The sequence below is a fragment of the Mirounga angustirostris genome, unplaced genomic scaffold (genome assembly GCF_029215605.1).
Source record: "Mirounga angustirostris isolate CCGP_5_RB_7025 unplaced genomic scaffold, mMirAng1.0.hap1 SCAF_1, whole genome shotgun sequence".
NCBI classification, from domain to species: Eukaryota; Metazoa; Chordata; class Mammalia; order Carnivora; family Phocidae; genus Mirounga; species Mirounga angustirostris.
The window spans coordinates 140,162,237-140,181,543 of record NW_026991709.1 but is presented as its reverse complement, the minus strand read 5'-3'; the positions used below and the strand labels follow the sequence as shown (position 1 = coordinate 140,181,543).

The window sequence follows — 19,307 nt, the reverse complement described above, 5'->3', positions numbered from 1 at the left end:
GCCCCCTTGTCAGGCTCCCTGCTCAGTGGGGAGCCTGCTTCTCCCTCTCTCTCTGCAGCTCCCCCAGCTTGTGTACTTTCTCTCTCTTTTCTGTCAAATAAATAAATAAAATCTTAAGAAAAAAAGGACAATGCAGTGAAATATCATAAACATTTGGTGCACTGTACAAAGTGATATTGTGAACATCACATCTTCTTAGGCATCGCACCTTGAATTCTTGCCCTGGTTCAGCACTGTCCTTTTGTGTAATTCTGGTAATTAAATCTCTCCAAGTGTTGGAGGCTATGAAGAATATCTGTTTCCTTCACTTTGACCTAAGTTGTTGAGTGGTTTAAAAAAGAGAAGTATCTAAAGGTGCTTTGAAAAGTACAGCTAGTGCTCATATTAAATATAAATATTTGGTTTTCTAAGTTAAAAATCAAAATCCTTTGTTGATATATAAATATTTTGAGATGATTCTGAATATCATTATTTACTGTGACAGTACAGTTAGATGCCATTTAATATCAGATGTTCAGGTCTCCATGGTGGTTATTCAGGCTTTCCTTATTTTAGTTTCTTTTCTTTTTCTTTTTTTTTCTGTCCAGATGAGTTGATACCTGGCATATGCCAAAATATCAGATTCATTTTATTTATTTGAAAATTATAAAGATAACCTAAAAAGTGGGATCACAAGTTCAATAAGTACTTTGCCCTACCTTTCAGTTGGCAAGACTTATTTTAGTTTTTTAGTGATAAATCTCATTATTTCAAAATACATAGCATAACAGCCTATTATATATATGTGATTAATTAAGACTGTGAGTGGTATGGAAGATTGGCACACACATTTTGACAGAAGGTTAAAATAAAGCTTTCTGTTGTGAACTTTAATAGTTGTTGTGCAGAATATCAAAAGCTAAGGAACCACGATAATAATAACATTGCATTTTTTGTGAATTATAGCTGACTTTGGGCTGGCAAAGCAAAAACAAGAAAACAGTAAACTCACTTCTGTTGTTGGAACAATCCTGTATTCCTGGTAAGGACAATTATTTTATGGTTTTCAAACATCATACCTAACTGAGTGGGGCTTTAGTTTCATGTCTTGGCTTGCAAAGGAAAGATGATTTTAGGAAAAAGAGCTTATTTAATGTTTTCCTCAATTGCCCAGGTAATATACATGAACACAAGTATACATCATTATGTGTGTTTGAAATAACAACAAAAAATTGTCTTTCCTCTATGGTAACTCTGCCCCTCATGGAAACTACTTTTATTACTTATAAATTCAAACGATCCTTGGCACGTAGTAGGTGTGCAATTGTTGTTGAAGAATCTGTAAATGAACTAGCAGACTCACTACTCCCCATGACACTTGGAATGTTTTATTGTACCTATTCAAAAAATGACTGTTTTTCTCTGTCTGCCTATAAACATTCAAGGGCAGGAGAATGGTTTTTTGTGTACTAATACGTATCCTGGCGCCTGGCAGGTAATAGTTGCTGAATACATTTTATTGAGTGAATGGATAAATGATGACATATATACTTAGACATATGTTTATAAAGTTGGTGCTTCTTGGGTAAATGGGTGTTTATATTTTGATGAATTGAAACATTTGTAACTTATTTAACATGCTTTGAGGGTTCCTTTACAATCCATTGATTATTAGGCAGTGAGAATCTTCTTTTGCTGATCACATATTACTTGTTTGAATTTTTTCAAATTAGCAAGCAGATAGAGTCGTCAGTAGACATAACAGATTCAGGGAAATATTCTCAAATCTCATTCAGCAGGTCAAGCCATCTAGACAATTCCGTCTTCTTTTTTAATCTACTCTGTTGTTGTGCAATTGATTCCTGGGGATAGGATTCAGAATAAATCTTCTCAAGGGAGGGTGGAAATTCTCTGTAAGTAACAGTCTCGTTTTAAAAATTCCTTTCTGGGCGCCTGGGTGGCTCAGTTGGTTAAGCGACTGCCTTCAGCTCAGGTCATGATCCTGGAGTCCCTGGATCGAGTCCCTGGATCGAGTCCCGCATCGGGCTCCCTGCTTGGCAGGGAGTCTGCTTCTCCCTCTGACCCTCCCCCCTCTCATGTGCTTGCTCTCTCTCATTCTCTCTCTCTCAAATAAATAAATAAATAAATCTTTAAAAAAAAAATTCCTTTCCTACAAGAATGTTCAGAATAGTGTCAGGGTTCCTACTAGGATTCTGACATTGTTGGCTAGTTATGCTCTCAAGTTTTAATTATTCCAAATTTAAAACGTTCTCTAATAAATTCAGTGACATGCCCAGTTCCTTTTGAATTTTCTGTATCCTCATTTTCTGAGTTTGTGAATTGGACAAAAATAAAGTAGATATATTTCATGGCCCTCCCTGCTCTGAGTCTCCTACCTCCTGCCTTTTCTTGAATTGTCTTTTTAGCCATCACCAAAGTGTTTCCCACCAAATTCTATAATCTTTGTATAATCCTAAGCTTCTCTGAGCCTATTAATGTGGACGTGGGATGCCTGTCCCTGCCCTCCAGGGTCCCAAGCGTTCGATGAGTCTGATGTTCCCATGTCCTTTGCTCTTTCTTTTGTCTTTGCTTGCTCAGATATTACCTTATTTAATGGAAGAAAGTTCTCTTTATTAACTCTTGTAGCAAGTGCCTCAGAGCAGTCTTTATTCTATATCTCAGCTGCTAGATACATGGTTTGTGGACACTGGAATGATTGTGCTAGAACAGAGAGTCAATAAAAGCTCCTTTTCTTCCTCTGATTTGACTCATTATGAGGCAGGTCATTGTTATCCTTCTCACGGAAAATAATCTCCAAATATGGTCCTTGGTTCTTGTTTTTATCTGTATGTCTTACTTCAATTCCAGAGTCCAAGACTGTACGTTATCTTCATGTGCATTTTCAGAGCAGATTTTAGAGTTTGAAGCTCTGAGAAACATTTTAGGCATGTTCTTCATGGAACGTTTATTTGGGATTTCTGGATAATAAGCAACTATGAGCTAATATGAATGAAAAACTTTGACTAATCCTGGAATGGGAATTCTTTGAGACTTTATTGCTTAGTGTAATCCCAATCACATTATAACATTAGATAATTTAAAGGAAAGCTGGGGAAGTTTCCATTGGATGGATCAAAATAAACCTGTAGGTAAACTTGGACAAGCAGAGACAAAGTGAAGCACACCCAACTATTGACTATACCTCTTGCATTCTTAAAAATGCTGTAATAAACTCAGAACTCTTAAATGGCTTAGAACACTTCAGTAGCTTCCAGTTGCTCATTATTTAAAAACCAAGTCCTCAGTGTGGCTACAAACCCACAACCCTGCACGCTCTAGGCCCTGCCAAGTCATTGTCTTTACTTTAGCTCTGACCTCACTCTATTGATTTCTAGCTGTTGCAGCTGTGTTCCCACTGACCACAGGGCCTTGGCACATGCTGCTCCCTCTGCCTGGAATACTCTCTTTCCCACTGGCCATCTGGTTAACTCTTTCTCATCCTCCACCGCTCCTCTGGAGGTAGTCTCCTCAGGAGAAACCCCTTAGCCAACGCATGTTTCCCCTGGTCTACATGCTCCGTGCACTTTTCCTTATGGTTGAACTTTTCACTTATTTTGTGATATGCCCAGATGATTTTGTTCACCACTATCCCTACCCGCCAGAGTCTGGTATGTTATAGGCTCACAAGAAGTATTTACTATATGAATGATCTAATACTTGCATGGTTATGAACAGTATCTGACACAATGGGCTATAAAGAAAATTGCTTCTTTCCACTGAAACAAAATTTTAATCTTCTATCACTCTCCCCCTGTGCTGTTCCTTCAGATCTTCAAAATGCTCCTATGTGGTTACTCTTTCTCCAGCTAGCTACAGAGTTTATGTCCTTACTTCCTTCTGGTATCTGCTTTAATGTCACTTCTGGAGGGAGATTTTCCTGATCACCTGCCCCAAATAGCAGCCTCCTTCAGACTCTGTCCTGTTCTCTTGCTTTATATTTTCCTAGCACCTACCTCTATCTGACATTATGTCATATTTTAATTGGTCTATCCTATGTCCCTCCCACTAAAACACAAACTCCTTGACAGTAGGGCTGTTGTCAGTTTTGTTCACTGTTGTTTCCCTGGGGCCTGAAGGAACAGACTGACAGAACCCTAATAAATATTTTGAATTATTAAAGTGAAAAAATATTTTTTTAAAAAGTGAAAATGAGTCCTTCTGGTTGTTTTTTGTTTGTTTGTCTGAAAATGCCATTTTAAAAACTTTATTAATTAGGAAAAATGGACAAATGTAGTTGTATATATTTAAAATATAGAATATAATGCTTTGATTTACGTACACATGGTGGGATGATTATTAAGATCAGGATAATTAACACATCCACCCACATAGTTAATTTTTTTTCTGTTGTGTTCTTGCAACAATGCTCAAGATCTACTCTCAGCAACTTTTCAGCAAACAATACCATATTATTAATCACAGGCACCATGCTGTACCTTAGATCCTCAGAACTCTTTCTTCTTCTTTTTTTTTTTTTAATTCTTATGTTAATCCCCATACATTACATCATTAGTTTTAGATGAAGTGTTCCATGATTCATTGTTTGTGCATAACACCCAGTGCTCCATGCAGAATGTGCCCTCCTCAATACCCACCACCAGGCTAACCCATCCTCCCACCCCCCTCCCCTCTAGAACCCTGTTTGTTTTTCAGAAAACTCTTTCTTCTTATAACTGAAATTTTGTATCCTTTGATCTACATCTCCCAGTTTCTCCCTACCCCCAGCCCTGGGCAACCATCACTCTACTCTCTCTTTTTATGAAATCAGCTTTTTTGTTTTGTTTTGTTTTTGTCTGTCTGGCTTATTTCACTTAGCATAATATCCCCTAGGTTCATTTATGTTGTTGCAAATAGCAGGATTTCCTTCTTTTTAATGGCTAAATAATATTCCATTATATAAATATCCCACATTCTGTATTTTAATATGATGAAAAATCCATGTGTGTTTTTATCAGGGTCTAAAGCACCAATGTATCTTTGAATTTTTCTGACTTTTGCCTTCATGAGGCTTAAAGGGAACATTTTTAGTTTGAAACAGTACGTACTTTGGTGCCAGAGTCTGCTGTATTTTTTCTATTTATTTACCTTATATTTATATTTGTTATGGTTACCAAAAGAGTGAATAATGGGATCAGGTAGGATATTATCATTTAAAAAATAAACTGTGGAATGATTAGAAGTTATTGAGACAAGTATTCTTCTATGACTGATAAATTGGTCCTGAGGGAAATTGCTAAAGAAGAATTTTAAAGAATGAGAGCATAATTGGAAAAAGGATGTGATGATAAGAGGCAGATTGGTAAGGTCATTATTAAGAGTATAGGATCTGGAATCAGACTGCCTGGGTTTAAGTCCTGGGTCTACTGTTGGGAGTTATAAATTATTGAACTTCTCTGTGCCTCAGTTTCCTCATCTGTAATCTGAGATTATTAATAGTGCCCACCTTCTAGGATTGTCGTCAGATTAAGTGAGGTGGTACCTGTTGAGTGCTTGGAACAATGCCTGGCTGGCATATGGTAAGTGCTCATTAGATCACAGTGATTGGTATCTGCTAATGTGAGTCTAAAATTTGAAAGGGTAGTGCTCATTTGAATATATAGATTGCATTGTGTCTAAGAATCAGATTCATTTCTTAAGAATTACAACAGAGAAGAATTACTTATGCTGTATTTATTTATAGTTCCTTCTCCCCTGAATGGCTGCTTTGGTTACTAGGAGGGACCAGGATTTTTCTAGCAGCTGAGGAGTGTGAAAGGGAAGGAGTATGTGTTTAGCATGCAAAGACAGGGAACCTGGAGGAACAGAACTTTCCATAGTGGGGCCTTGAGCAGATGGGATGTGGGGATGGTTTTACCTGTAATTGCGTTTATTCATGGCTTCTCTGTGGCCCAGCAGGATAATATATACCTGAATAATATATAATATCACCCCTTTCCAAAGCTCTATAAATACACACACACACACACACACACACCCAATGTTTACACACACATGAAGGAGGGAGGAGGAGAGAGAGAGAGGACTGTTTTATTATCTGCTTAGATGAGGTAGGAGTGAATTTTGAACAAACTCAGAATTTATTTACACAAATTGAACTCTAAATACATCTTAAGACTCAATAGAATAGGTCACATGGTCTCATGAATTTAAATGGAAGCTGCGAGATAGAAACTACTAGAGAGTATCTATTAATGGTGTTCCACCCCATAGTGTCTACCATTATGTTGCCAACCCCATATTTGTGCTCATTTTTATTTATCTAACACATGAATGGAGTTTGCTATGTGGCAGACACTGTTTTAAGTTCTCTGCAAATATTAAGTCATTTGATCTTCCAACCTCTTTTAAAATAGGTGTGACTGTCTTCAGTAATCTTTGGGGAGGTTAAATGATCCTGCGCAGCATCATGGCTAGGAAGTGGAGAGCCTGGATTTAAATTCACACAGCCTGATTGCAGGAGGGTGTGTTCTTGGCCTCTCAGCTGTGCTGCTGCTAACGGGTCAGTCACTGGTAGACTGAACTCATAGGTCAACAATGAGAAATACTGTACTCTGGCTGATGTCTGCCTTGGGAACACTGTGATTTGTTCTCTGGAATGCATACCTTCCAGGTAGCCTACATCATGTATGTATTGTTTGCCAAGTTTTACTTTGAAATGAATACTAAAAATTCTTGTTTTACATTTTTTCTAATTTTCACAGTTATTTTCTCATCATGCAACACTTTTAAACAATTTTAGATAAGTTTTGAATACTGATAACAGACTTAATGTCCAGAGGCATTCTGAATTCTAACTTAAAAGTTAGTTCTTTCTGGGGCGCCTGGGTGGCTCAGTTGGTTGAGCGACTGCCTTCGGCTCAGGTCATGATCCTGGAGTCCCGGGGTCAAGTCCCGCATCGGGCTCCCTGCTCGGCAGGGAGTCTGCTTCTCCCTCTGACCCTCCCCCCTCTCATGCTCTCTCTCTCTCATTCTCTCTCTCTCAAATAAATAAATAAAATCTTAAAAAAAAAAAAAACATTTTCCTGGGGCGCCTGGGTGGCTCAGTTGGTTAAGCGACTGCCTTTGGCTCAGGTCATGATCCTGGAGTCTCGGGATCGAGTCCCGCATCGGGCTCCCTGCGCGGCAGGGAGTCTGCTTCTCCCTCTGACCCTCCCCCCTCTCATGTGCTCTCTCTCATTCTCTCTCTCTCAAATAAATAAATAAAATCTTTAAAAAAAAAAAAGTTAGTTCTTTCTAGGAAAGAAAAAAAAATTCAGGTTAAGGACATTTATAGCTTCATATAAGGCTATAGTGTCTTTGATTCTACTGACATCACAGGAAATGTATGAATGGAGAACAATACCTTATAGAATACAGTTAGGATATGGCCAGTTTTCATTTTGTAGGTCTCTGGCAATGTGAAACACTTGGCCAAGTCTAGATTAGAAGTTTGAATATAGATACATAATGTGATGTACATTATGGATTTTTTAGAGTCTAATTTCTTCTGAACTCCCCAGCAGCACAAAAACAAGAAAAGGAGTTCTCTGATGATTGATTTTGTCAGTGGAAGTCCTTGCTTCTTATTGACTGGTAATTCCAAATCACATATCTTCAGTTCTACATTTCCTTTTCCTTACCCTTTTAAAGTCTTTATTTTACCTTACCCACAGGTAAACATGGTAAGCAATGGATGTCTTTCTCCACATTTGCCTGAGTTATTTGTCTAGTTTGCCATTTTAAACATTTGATATCCAAGTCATTATGTTGAATATTCCACATTTCCTATTGGAAGTAGATGTGAGAGGGATTACAGGATGGTCAGATGTCTTACTTTAACATGTCTTTTGGGGCGGGGGGAGTGGTTTGACCAAAGGAAATGTCCTCCTATTCTTAAACACAAATTAATTTATTGATAATTAAGAAATTAGATGAATTATTTGATGATGAGAAGATGTATGTTTTGATTATCTACTGTTATAGAACGATCATCCCAAAATTTAATTACTTAACAACAGTCTGTATGGGTGTGCTCTGCAGTTCCTCTGTTGGTTCCAACAGGCTCACTTATGTGGATGCATCCGACTGAAGTATTGTCTTGTTCAGAAGGTCCAAGATAGCCTCCCATATCTGACAGTGAGTGTTGATTCTTGGCGAGGGCCCCTTGAATCTGTTCCAGGTAGCCTTTTGTTTATGTGACTGTGATGGAGTGGCATTCCAAGAGGATTCCCCTGGATCATCTCATGCCTATACTGCCTACCCCTGGCCCATGCTGGAAATTGCAGGAACCCTCTTCATCCTGCAATGTCCCTCTAGCTCTATCTGCAGAGAGTTTAACATTGTGCTCACTTTATAGGAAAAATACTTAAAGAAATGCCATTGTTTATTGGAGGGTGCATTAGGAGCTAGGAGGTATTAAATCGATAGCTAAGACATGAAGTCCAAGGTCTGGCTCAACACACCTGAGGATGGGGCATTAGTAGAATAGGTCCACAGTACTGCCATGGCATGGTCAATGCCTTTATTTCCTCCATACAATACAATTTATTTCTCTGTACTTCAAGCTTTGGTACATCGCCAGAGTGTGAAAATGAAATTCTCCTTCAGTTCAATTCTTAACAGACTCAGCATATTTAGGCAGAAGCAGGAGCTGTGGTTTGGTTGGGTTGGATTTTATGTTGGAATAGTGGGAGACCTGGAATTTTCCTCTGGGCATTATAGACCCCCTGGGTATCTCTCAGCCTGGCAGTCACTTAATGGAGATACTATTGTTCAGAAGATCTGCAGAATGAAACTGTTCATCTTCACCTGTTTCTCATCTAGATACCTCAGCACTTGTCAGGAGCAGATAACTTAGTTCTTTCCCATGGGGAGAATTCAACTTAATTTGGGGAGACACACACACACACACACATATATATACACACACAAGTAGAATGATCAAGGATTAGTAAGCCACACAGTGCTTAGGTGAGCCTCTGGCAGGTGCACAGAGGAAGTCCCTAGGAATGGTACAGAAAGCTATGGTAGAACAGGGAGCTGCCAGTGCTGCAGAACTTGAGGGACAGGCCCGGGGGTGGAGGGGGCACCATACTTTTCTGTGTAATAGTTGTGCCATGGTCTATGCACTATGCAGGGTTTATACAAAGTAACATATTTTCCTCCCATACAGACACTATGACAGGACTTGCTTGGAAGGGACTCTGACCGACTGATCAAACGGTCAGAAGGGAAACAAAGAAAAGAGAACAGTGATGAGGATAAACAGAGAAAGGAAACTGTGGGGGAAGTGAGAGGATTTAAACAGTGGGGAAATATGAAGGTCAAATTATCATATCAGAGGCAGAGAATTAAAGAAACATTTTAGTTATTTTGCAGTGCTACATTCAGCCTGTCTTATTCTTATGAATATATTACCCAATGACATTACCAATCATAAATCCATTTACATCAATTTATTTCATAACTTATTTAGCTAATATTAATACTCTGTACTATTATTACATTTTGAACTTAATTTTAATTATTGATTTTTAATCTTGGCATTTCAGAATGCCCTTAACAATCCTAGGAGAGGCTATAGCACAATGCCAATAAAAGAAAACCTCTTTTGAAGTGGCAGATATTGTTTTCTCTAAAATAGTAGGCTGACAGTTACAAGTCCAATATTTGAAATTCAAGCTGCCCTTTAGGGAAGAAATTTTCAAAAAAATACACGTAACAACAAAACAATAAACTGTCAATCTGTGACAATATTATGGTCTATAATAAAATGACAAAATAAAGATTTGAAAATGTGAACTGTATGTAACTTTGATACATATTGGTAACACTCAGCCGTTTCAAAACCTCATTTTCACAGAAAGCGAAACTTGCAGGATCCACACATTTCGTGGGTAAATTCTGAAGATTTTATATATATTACCTAATCACATTTTAGTGTTCTAGGGTTTCAAGAGAACCTTATCTATTCCCCTTAAAGCACTTGCCTCTTAGTCTACCCAGATCCCCTTACCTTATTTACTCTAAATTTATCCCCAATTTTTATAACAAAGCCTGCTTCATCCATAAGCTTTATAAACTGTGTTCCAAATCACAGCAGTGAGAGTAGTAATGAGTAGTAATAAGAAAAATCCTCAGTAATGAGCGGTCATTGGGTTTGCCTGCAGGGCTGTCCTCCCTTAGGAGCCAATATAATGTGGTGCAGACTCTAGGCTGGGTTTCCACTTGGCTCAATGCCTTCCTGTTTGAATTCGGGCAAGTAGCTTACTATTTCTGGGTCTCAGTTTCCTTATCTGAAATGGCAGAGCTGGTGGTGATAGTAATAGTTCCTACTGCATAAGGTTGTTGTGAGGATTGAAAAGATAGATGATAGATATATAGGTAGATAGAAAAATAGATAGAGATAAGTAGATTGCACTAGCATTTGGAGTCTAGCAGGGATTCAATAAATATTAGCTGGGAGCAACAGCTTTATTCTTTAGGAAAATATTTCTTCCCGCACTCCACTCCAGGTACTATTCCAGGTGGGTTAGTAAGTCCCATTGCATTAGATATCTTGCCTCTCTAGCTTGTTTGCGCTGCCCAGACTTGGTGTTTCTCCCAAGGTAGGCCAATGCTAGCATTCCCACCCCTGTGGGGAAAATGGCAAGAGTGGGAGTTCTCTTCATTGAAACTGGTCTAGTTGGAATTCTTTCCTGAGAATGTGCTTAGCTGGGACTCAGTACAAAGGTGAAGCTTGAATGTGAAAGGCCCAGGAAGGTTTGGTGGCCATGTTTGTAGCCATGGTGGAGGTCCATCTGAGAAGGAGGCCAATACTTGGAGAGAGTAAGAGGGATAAGAGGAAAAGTTCTGGCAATGTCCAAACCCTAGATTCCATTTTCCTTAAGACCCAGCTGCAACTTTGCTCTTCTTATATGTACAGAAGCCTATCAATGAATTAATTCCTCTGGTTGCCTAACCTTGCTGTGTATCTTTCGCTTGACTCTTAGTTCAGGTTGCCCCCAGGGTACACTTGGAGACAAGGGTTCATGTGCAAGTGGTTTGTTCCAGAGGGGATCCTAGGAAACAAGGGTGGGGGGGGGGGGAAGAGAGACAAAGAAGGGAAGACAACAGATAAAGAGTTTCTTGGGGCCTCCAACCTGCTGGAGCCAGTTTAAATGTATAACTCAATGATCTCACCCAAGAGGAGAGAGTGGGATGATTACGCCCAGTCATACATCATCGGTTAAGGTCGGTTCCTGGGGTACACAAGTTGACTGACACCTCAGCCTTGTTGTGCTGTAGGCAAAGAAGGTCCAACAGGTTAAGAAAAATCCTCAGACAAACATGCAAATGGTTGGGACTCAGGCCAGTATGCTCTGAAGAAGTAAGGGTCAAGGGAGTAGGGAAGATACCTACAGCATATGCTTTGACTTACAAAGGAAAACACTCTGACTAGTGCATGAGAAACACACTTGCAGTGTGGCCTCAAAGTCTTTGTGCAAGCCAGCAGAAATGTGTCTGATCCTCTTCTGTTCTTTGAGCAAATCTAAAATTTTCTCAACTCTTTCTGGACACAGTCTTCTATGTCGATAGTAGGAAGTCATTAAAGAAGTCCCTGACAACTGGTTTGAGATTTTCCTCCTAGTTAGATGGAGGTGAGAATTTTTTTTTTTTTTCCACAATCTCATCCTGAGAGACTTTCTGCCTCCCTATAGTTCTGGACTCGTAAAGAAGATGGTAATGTGATGCAGATGATGTAATGATCATTTGAAGATAACTGTGAAAGTAATAACTAAAAATCAGAAGCAGATTAGGAATCTTCTCTGTGAGTATGTCTACTAGCTTGTATAAAGACTGTCAAGTTCACTTGGAAGTTGCTTGACTGCATTTTAAAAATCGGTCTTTTGTTAAGGAGCAAGACTATACATTTTTATGTGATTTTATATTTAGAGGAAGGCATTTGTATAATTATATACTAGAATTGAGAGATTGTATTATCCTTTTTTGTAAAATTACCATAATTACTTTATTTAGTTATGTACTTGAATTTTAAAAGCTGGTGATATTTGGCTTGAATACAAATACAAAATGTGTGATGTCAACCGATATGCTAGCTATTTTTTTTAAACATCATTAGAAACAAGCAAATGGCAGTCGATGTACAATGAGAAATTTCAAGGCTGTTGGATCTGAATTTAGTTTCTGTTTGTGACTCGAAGTAGGCAGTGCTTGATAATTTGATGGCTAGAGTGTAATCACTGGGTGAATGTAATCCATTTGTTTAATTGCCCAGACTCCTCACTGTATTTACAGTTAATTGGTTCTCATTATGGTCCTCCTAATAGATACCATAAAGCAGTAGGATTAGAGAAACCTGAAAAAGAACATTTAATTTGTGTTCCTTCTTGAAGCAAAGACTTAACAAGTGTATATCTGGTTCATTTTTCACCATCTTCATGATAGGTTAAGGGGGAAAAAGTCTCCAAGGGAGGTGATTTATAAATTCTTTTCATTGTTTGGGGCCTTTGAAAATTTCTATAGCCAGAAAGCGAAAAACCCAAAAGTATTCTTCTGTCTAATTGAAGTCCTTTTCTTATGACTTGAAATTCTTTTTGGACTCTAGTGACTGTGCAGAGCAGCGGATCACTAACCACCATTTAATAATTCTTCATATAGTGAAAGATTCTAAGTCTTTCCTTCTAAATTTCTTCCCTCTTTCTTCATAGTTCTAAACCTTCAATTCAGGCTTCCAGATATTCCACAAAAAAAATTGCCCATACTAAACCTTTTCTAATGCCTTAGGAAAGCCACATGAACTCATCTGACGAGGAGGAATCCAAGTTCCCTTTTTTAAAGTGCAATTTTAGTGCTGCATTTTTAGCTCAAATAGATGCATTTGTTCCACATAAGGGTTGATTTTACTTCGTTTCATTTACTGACTTCATTTACTGATGGAGCAAATTAAAATTGTAAATGTCCCTAAAAGATTTTCCAGTCTGCTTTCTCTTCCCTTCCTCCTTCCCCACATTTACCCTCACTATAAAATCTGGAGCTTTCCTACATTAGTTGGGTTTCAGGCAATTTGCAAAGAATTTGATTGAAAGCAAATTGGTTGTGGTGCCAATGTAAGCAAATAATGAAATTAGTATAAATGAATATTTCTCATCACTGATTTTTAAAATTGTAGATTGTAATTTTCAGAATGTTTTTAGATATGTAAACGTTTTTACTTATTTTTTTTCTTTTTTCCCCTATGTATTTGATATTTTATTTCTAGATTATTTTCAACTATTGTGGCTATTGTACAGTGAAATGGGGGGGCTGGTTAGGTTGGCTAGGTAAATAATGGTAAGTGGTATTATAGTAGTGTGTTTGTTGACCTAAAAGCATATGCACAGTATATTGTTAAGTGGAAAGATAGGTTACCGATAGTATATGTATATTATGATCATAAAAACAGAAATATCTGGAAATCCTGCCAAATCTGGCATCATGAACTAAAAATGAATTAAAAATTAAAGGATGACAATCAGAAATAAAACAAAGAACAACAAAACCCCTAAGTCCCCCAAAAGTTCAAAACTTGATGATTAAAGTTTCTTCTAATTGTTTGCTTATGATTAAAGCAGTATATTCTCATTGCAGAAAATAATGAAAAAAATCCTATTAGGAACACTCATAATCCTACTAGCCCAGAGGTGGGACAAAACTCAAAAAACCACTTCGTGTCTCAATTTCAAATCCTCCTCTGTGCACGTACATAGATACACACGTGCTGATATAAATGAATGCTCTTTTTTTACCTGAGCTTTATATCCATATTGTGTTCTGTTATCTGGGTAAATCATAAATTAGTCAACCAGTCTACTTTTTTAAGACATTAAAAATTATTTCCAGCTTCTCCCTAATTCATATGACACAGGGCATGTATAATTGGCTGAAAATCAATTAGAAATAAGAAGGCAAAGAAGTTTTTACAGCAAAATAATTATCAATATGTGGAAAATCCAACAACTCGGAATATTCATTGGTGATTAATTTCTCGTTTTCTAAAAGAAAATTTCATTTTCACCAGAGTTTTTTATGGCCATTAAGATAAGAATAGCTAGCTAGAAGTTCTTAGGCCTTTGTATGTGTCAATGTCAGAATTTAAACTAGATCAGTCTTAACTGAATGTTTTCTGAGTAGTTTTTAATCAAATTGTCGGCCACTGGCAAGTACACATGTTTATGGCACCTTCTCTGATTAACAGGGCCTTTCCTCCTTATCTGTTCATACACAGTTAACAAAAGATTTTCATTATTTTCTGTTTTTGCTCTGGTCATATGAATAAAATTGTGTTTCCTTGCTTATGGGTATCACCTACCTAGTAATATATATTTTCAAGTTTTGTACTAATGGATTAAGGACAAATAACCTGTGTTTTGATGGAATCAAGTGTTTATCATGAACCCTTCTGCTGCCCCATTGATGGCGAGCAGCAGAACAAGCTTGGAGAAGGACACAGGTAGCTGAAGGGGCTGCAGGAGACTGGGGAGATGGGAAGTGAGTGTGTGCTGGAGGGTGTGAGGAGGTGTTTGACTAAGATACTGATCAAGGGCAAGAGGGAGGAATTTCAACGTCAACCACTGGTGCCCCTGATCCCTATTTTGCTGAGAAAGTAGGAGCAATCAGAAGAGAACTTCTCCCAGCTTTTCTTCCACGCCTTCCCACCTATCTGGCCCTGTGTCCCTATAATGGCCCTCCTGTCATGTGACTCTGTTTCCATGGTCCTAGAAAGGCCAGCCCTCCTCCTGTGTCTCCATTTCCTACAGGGCATCACTCCAGAATGCTCCCCTCTCAATTTTGCAGTATTAATTTCTGTGCTTCCACTGACTCAGTCCTACCAATTTGCTAGCATACTGTCATTTTTCCCGTCTTAAAAACAAACACTTCTCTTTCCCTTTAGCTACTGACCCACTTTCCTCTTTTCTTTTATAGCAAAACTCTGAAAGAGAGGACTTGGCATATAGTAGGTGCTCAGTAAATACTTGTTCAGTGAATGAATGAATGAATGAAAGCACTTAATGAGTAAGGCTTTATGATAATCCCAGTGAGGGCTGATTTGAACCTGCTGTTAATGGGAATAAAAGAGAAAGGGGATGTGGGGGAATGGGGTTCTTGGGAATTCTCCATACCTTCCTTTCAATTTTGTTGTGAACCTAAAACTCCTCTAAAAAAATAAAGTCTTTTTTTTAAAAAAGAGGAGATAGTATATAAATTTCAAAGGAAAAACTCAAAGTCCTTGTGGTGACTTATTTTATGTATATGTAACATAGAGAAAAACAGAACACAATTTTAGGATTCTGTGTTTGACAATAAGATTAATTAGTGGTACAATGGATGGATATACTTGATAGAAGTGATTTGTTTTCTTGTTTCAATATTTGCATTTCCATTTTTTATACATCTTCTCTAATAAGGATAAAAACCTTGTCATCTTAATGTTACAGATACTGGTTGACCAGGTAATATTCTCTTCGAACATTTCTAACTCATGGTTGATGACTCACATTGAGCTGAAATGGAATTTGCTTCTGTTCACTTTGAGTTTTAATTACTCTGGGGAGTTGGCTGAGGTCTGGGAAGGGGTCACCCAAAGTCACAGCATTAGCCCACTTGGCCTGAGGTATCCCAAAATGTTCCTGTGACCCTAGCTACAGCGGTTAGGCCAACTCACAAAATGGCTAGTGCTCATCCCCAGGCCCAAGCATCACAGGCTATTGGACACAAGATATACTTTACAAGAATTCCCTCAATAGGTAGGTTGTTCCCCCAATCTCTCTTTCTTTTTCTGTCTTTCTTTTTTATTTGTAGTTATGTTTTATTTGGTTTGGGACAATTCCTCAAACACATAGACTGGACATTTGTCATATTTTCCGACTGTCCAGATGACTTTTGAACACATGTTCTACATTTGGGGAATTTCCTACTTGATGAATATCCTCTCCTTAAGCAAGTCACCAGAAAAAATGTAGCAAGTGGCTACCATGGGGCTCAGACTCCATCATTCAGATAACCTCAGCAAGAGTTGGATTTGCAAGTGAAAATGGGAGAGGGCACATGCTGGGACGAGTCCAATTTGGAGCGAGGGCAGAGGTGGTGGTGGAAGATGGTGATGCTGGGATCCTGATGTCTGTTGCCCTGTGTCAGTGGTGCTAACTGTGCCAGGGGTATTGTTCCTCACTGTACAGCCCCCAATCCTGACCCTGGGGTCCTCTTGGAGACTGTCAGCCTCTTAATGGCCTTTAATAAGTGCCTTTTCTGCATAAAGGAGCTGTAGTGCCTCTATGGCACAGGGGTAGTGGTAATGGTTTTTAATGAGTGCGGTAAAGCATAAAGAAAAGCGAGGACATCAGATGCACACTTACCCAATTCCCTCTTCCCCCATGAAAGTGGGAGAGGAGTGCAAAAATGGTGATGGATCTCCTTTTATTTATATTAATAATAATAAATGACACTTTGTTGAGCACTTACTATTGTGGGAATTGTCTCATATAATACTTTCAGTGGTCTTATGAGGAGGATCATCATTATCTCTACTTTTAGATGGGAAACGTGGTTTTTTTTGAGAGTCCATAGTCTCTCATGGTTCACCCCCCCCCGAATCCCCCCCTTCATTTTTCCTTTCCTTCTCCTAATGTCCTCTATGCTAGTCCTTATGTTCCACAAATAAGTGAAACCATATGATAATTGACTTTCTCTGCTTGACTTATTTCACTTAGCATAATCTCCTCCAGTCCCCATCCATGTTGATGTAAAAGTTGGGTATTCATCCTTTCTGATGGCTGAGTAATATTCCATTGTATATATGGACCACATCTTCTTTATCCATTCATCTGTTGAAGGGCACCTTGGCTCTTTCCACAGTTTGGCTATTGCAGACATTGCTGCTATGAACATTGGGATGCATATGGCCCTTCTTTTCACTACATTTGTGTCTTTGGGGTAAATACCCAGTAGTGCAATTGCTGGGTCATAGGGTAGCTCTATTTTTAACTTTTTGAGGCACCTCCACACTGGTTTCCAAAGTGGCTGTACCAACTTGCATTCCCACCAACAGTGTAAGAGGGTTCCCCTTTCTTCACAACCTCTCCAACATTTGTTGTTTCTTGCCTTGTCAGTTTTTGCCATTCTAACTGGTGTAAGGTGGTATCTCAATGTGGTTTTGATTTGAATTTCCCTGATGGCAAATGATGATGAACATTTTTTCATGTGTCTGTTAGCCATTTGTATGTCTTCTTCTTTCTTTTTTTTTTTAAAGATTTATTTATTTGACAGAGAGAGACACAGCGAGAGAGGGAACACAAGCAGGGGGACTGGGAGAGGGATAAACAGGCTTCCCGCCGAGCAGGGATCCTGATGCGGGGCTTGATCCCAGGACCCTGGGATCATGACCTGAGCCGAAGGCAGATGCTTAACAAGTGAGCCACCCAGGCGCCCCTGTATGTCTTCTTTTGAGAAGTGTCTGTTCATGTCTTCTGCCTATTTTTTGACTTGATTATTTGTTTTTTGGGTGTTGAGTTTGAGAAGTTTTTTATAGATCTTGGATATCAGCCCTTTGTCTGTAGTGTCATTTGCAAATAACTTCTCCCATTCTGTGGGAGACTTTGTTTTGCTGTTTTGTTGACTGTTTTGTTGACTTTGTTTTGTTGACTGTTTCCTTTGCTGTGCAGAAGCTTTTTATCCTGATGAAGTCCCAAAAGTTCATTTTCACTTTTCTTTCACTTGCCTTTGGAGATGTATCTTGAAAGAAGTTACTGTGGCTGATGTCGAAGAGGTTACTGCCTATGTTCTCCTCTAGGATTTTGATGGTTTTGTGTCTCACATTGAGGTCTTTCATCCATTTTGAGTTTATCTTTGTGTATGGTGTTAGAGAATGGTCGAGTTTCATTCTTCTGTATATAGCTGTCCAGTTTTCCCAGCACCATATATTGAAGAGACTGTCTTGTTTCTATTGCCTATTTTTTCCTCCTTTGTTGAGGATTATTTGACCATAGAGTTAAGGGTCTGTATCTGGGTTCTCTATTCTGTTCCATTGGTCTATATGTCTGTTTTTGTGTCAGTACCATGCTGTCTTGGTGATCACGGCTTTATAATATAGCTTGAAATCAGGCAATGTGATACCCCCGGCTTTGTTTTTCTTTTTCAACATTTCCTTGGCGATTGGGGGTCTTTTCTGATTCCATACAAATTTTAGAATTATTTGTTCCAGCACTTTGAAAAATGTCATTGGAATTTTGATTGGGATGGCGTTGAAGGTATAGATTGCTCTGGGCAGCATAGACATTTTAACAATGTTTATCCTTCTGATCCATGAGCATGGAATATTTTTCCATTCTTTTGTGTCTTCAATTTCTTTCATGAGTGTTCTGTAGTTCCTAGAGTATAGATCCTTTACTTCTTTAGTTAGGTTTATTACAAGCGAGGTACCTTATGGTTTTTGGTGCCATTATAAATGGGATTGATTCTCTAATTTCTCTTTCTACGGTTGCATTGTTAGTGTATAAGAAAGCAACTGATTTCTGTGCATTGATTTTGTATTCTGCCACATTACTGAATTGCTGGATGAGTACTAGTAATTTGGGGGTGGAGTCTTGGATTTTCCACATAAAGTATCATGTCATCTGCGAAGAGCGAGAGTTTGACTTCTTCTTTGCCAATTTGAATACCTTTTATTTCTTTTTGTTGTCTGATTGCTGTTGCTAGGACTTCTAGTACTATGTTGAACAATAGTGGCGAGAATGGGCATCCTTGACGTGTTCCTGATCTTAAGGGAAAGGCTCTCAGCTTTTCCCCATTGAGAATGATATTCGCTGTGGGTTTTTCATAGATGGATTTTATGAAATTGAGGAATGTTTCCTCTAGCCCTGTACTCTGAAGAGTTTTAATCAGGAAAGGATGTTGTATTTTGTCAAATGCTTTTTCTGCATCAATTGAGGGGACCATATGGTTCTTCTCTCTCCTCTTATTAATGTGTTCTATCACATTGATTGATTTGCGAATGTTGAACCACCCTTTCATCCCGGGGATAAATCCCACTTGGTCATGGTGGATGATCCTTTTAATGTATTATTGGATCCTATTAGCTAGGATTTTGTTGAGGATTTTGGAATCCATATTCATCAGGGATATCTGTCTGAAATTCTCCTTTTTGATGGGGTCTTTGCCTGGTTTGGGGATTAAGGTAATGCTGGCCTCATAGCATGAGTCTGGAAGCTTTCCTTCTGTTTCTATTTTTTGGAACAGCTTAAAGAAAATAGGTA

The 19,307-nt window shown here is 38.5% G+C and overlaps 1 protein-coding gene across 1 annotated transcript in view; it reads left to right on the top strand.

The window, feature by feature from the left end:
- Positions 1–19,307, top strand: part of NEK10 (NIMA related kinase 10) — a 233,142-nt gene that overhangs the window by 92,510 nt on the left and 121,325 nt on the right. Inside the window, exon 23 of the mRNA XM_045903905.2 lies at positions 946–1,021. Within this exon, the coding sequence (XP_045759861.2) occupies positions 946–1,021 (76 nt within the window). The remainder of the gene's footprint in view (positions 1–945; positions 1,022–19,307) is intronic.